This window comes from Sinocyclocheilus grahami, unplaced genomic scaffold (genome assembly GCF_001515645.1).
Source record: "Sinocyclocheilus grahami isolate Dianchi unplaced genomic scaffold, SAMN03320097.WGS_v1.1 scaffold12268.1, whole genome shotgun sequence".
NCBI classification, from domain to species: Eukaryota; Metazoa; Chordata; class Actinopteri; order Cypriniformes; family Cyprinidae; genus Sinocyclocheilus; species Sinocyclocheilus grahami.
In genome coordinates this window covers 357-2438 of record NW_015514311.1, presented here as the reverse complement: position 1 = coordinate 2438, position 2082 = coordinate 357, and the positions used below count along the sequence as shown (strand labels likewise).

Genomic DNA, 2082 nt, shown 5'->3' with positions numbered 1-2082 from the left:
AGAGAGAGAGAGAGAGAGAGAGCGCACTGACTGACTGACTTCTGCTGCCTCTGCGTCTGTGCTCCTGCTGATAATCAATCAATCAGTCACTAAATCAGCTGATCTCGTTCCCGCAGCAGAAGACAAGCGTGCGTGGAGTCTGGCTCACTTCCCTGTTTTCCTGCTTCTTCACATCTGGACGTGTTTATCATCTCACGCGCGCTTTAGAGGAGCATGCTGGGGGAAAACTGGAGCTCGAGGTCGGTGTATCTGCAGATTTCATGACAGATAATAACAGTTTGAGAAACTAACCAGTTCAATGCAGGCTGGAGCGGTGGGCGTGGCGAACGGGTCGGGGGCGTGGCGGAATATGAGGGGGGCGTGGCGAAAGGTTAGGGTTACTCCGAGCTAAACTCATCCAGCTCTGCTGTGCTCTTGCAGGTTCTTCGCTGGTTTGCTGGTTCTCCTCCAGGCCAGCTCATATGTGAGCAGTGCGGACCACGACTCCAGACCCAACTTCGTCCTGATGATGGTGGATGATCTGGGCATTGGAGACATCGGTTGCTATGGAAACGACACCATCAGGTAAATCACTGACACCGAAAAGAATAATTGATTTTAAAATGAAGACCCTGTCACCCTCGTGTTGTTTCAGACCCGTGTGGAACATGAACACTTCATGCACCTAGAGATTTCTAGAGATCAACACATATTATTATTATTATTATTATTTATGCAAGCGCCCAATTATCTTTAAGGAAAACTGGCTATTAGATATAGTTTTATTGTTGCTTTCTGACAAAACAATAACTGCAAGATAATTCATTTTCATGCAACTCTTTTCTAGAAAACAACATGTATAGTTTTTTATGGATGCAGAGTATTTTTAAGTTAAGGAAGTAAGTTATTAAATAGTTTTTTTTGTTGCTTTTTGACAAAATAATGCAAAATGCAAAGTAATTAGATTATGACCAATTACAAAATGCTGTATTTTATATGCATTAGGCATATTTTGATTATAGCACTAATAAAATACAATAGAATAAATTGCTGTAAAAATGGAATGATTGTGCAAACTATATGCAAAATAAATTATTTACTTATTAACACTGATCTGTGTTACCCAATGCAAATATCACTAAGGGTCAGATTGATTATTAAACAAATCTCTGCTCTCATAGTGGCCACGTCTGTCAAACTCCTAAAACGACAGAAAGACATGCATTTACGCTTTTAACCGAAGCGACTTGCATTGCATTCCCCGGGAATGGAACCCTTGAGCTAGGTGTTGCAAGCGTATGAGCTCCAGGAACACTATGAAAACATAACTCCAGTGCTGTGTTCTGCTGGAGCGGTAGAATATAAAGAAGATTCTTCAAATCGTCTTAGATGAACGGCGTCACACGGGTCTGAAACGGGCTCAGCTGCTGGATTCATCAGTACCTGTCTCTGTGTCTGAAGCACACCAAACGTGGACCGTCTGACGGCAGACGGAGTGAAACTGAGCCAGCATCTCGCCGCCGCTCCGCTCTGCACTCCCAGCAGAACCGCCTTCATGACGGGACGCTACGCTCTGCGCGCCGGTGAGACTTCATCCGGTCCTCTCTGAAGTACAGCACTCGATGGACGGATAATGACATGCAGTAATCACTTAGTGTTTCTGTCTCCTGTCTCGTTCTCCAGCACAAATATCTAAACACTTCATTTACTAAACCTTAGGTCACTTCAGATTTTAGTGACGTATTGCATCAAAAAAACTCATTGGAGAGTAAATGTGTACTTCTCAAAAGATATGATGTAATTGTAGGAACCTATATCCAATATATGTTTGAAAATCATATATATTTTTTAGACAATATATTTGTGGGCAGTTTTTGTCAATACACTATTTTACATAGTTTACATATTTTACAAGATACATTTACTGGAGACTTAAGTCTTATTAAGATATTAAGTCTTGTTTTCTGAAAAATGCGGTAAAATTAAGTGAGTCTTATAGTATCTGCCAATGGATTTTTCACATTTGTTCTTATTTTAAGCAAAAACTCACTTAGTTTTGAGACTTTTTTTGGACTTAGTGATTTTGCTTCTCCAGAAAATGTG

The 2082-nt window shown here is 40.9% G+C and overlaps 1 protein-coding gene across 1 annotated transcript; it reads left to right on the top strand.

Annotated features, from left to right (window-relative positions):
- Nucleotides 1–33: 33 nt before the first annotated feature.
- On the top strand, nucleotides 34–1562 carry LOC107578846 (arylsulfatase E-like; the record flags this gene model as incomplete). Its single annotated transcript, XM_016264752.1, has 3 exons — nucleotides 34–239; nucleotides 421–564; nucleotides 1441–1562. Coding segments are annotated over exons 1-3 (292 nt in total), but the record flags the coding sequence as incomplete, so codon positions are not given.
- Nucleotides 1563–2082: the final 520 nt, after the last annotated feature.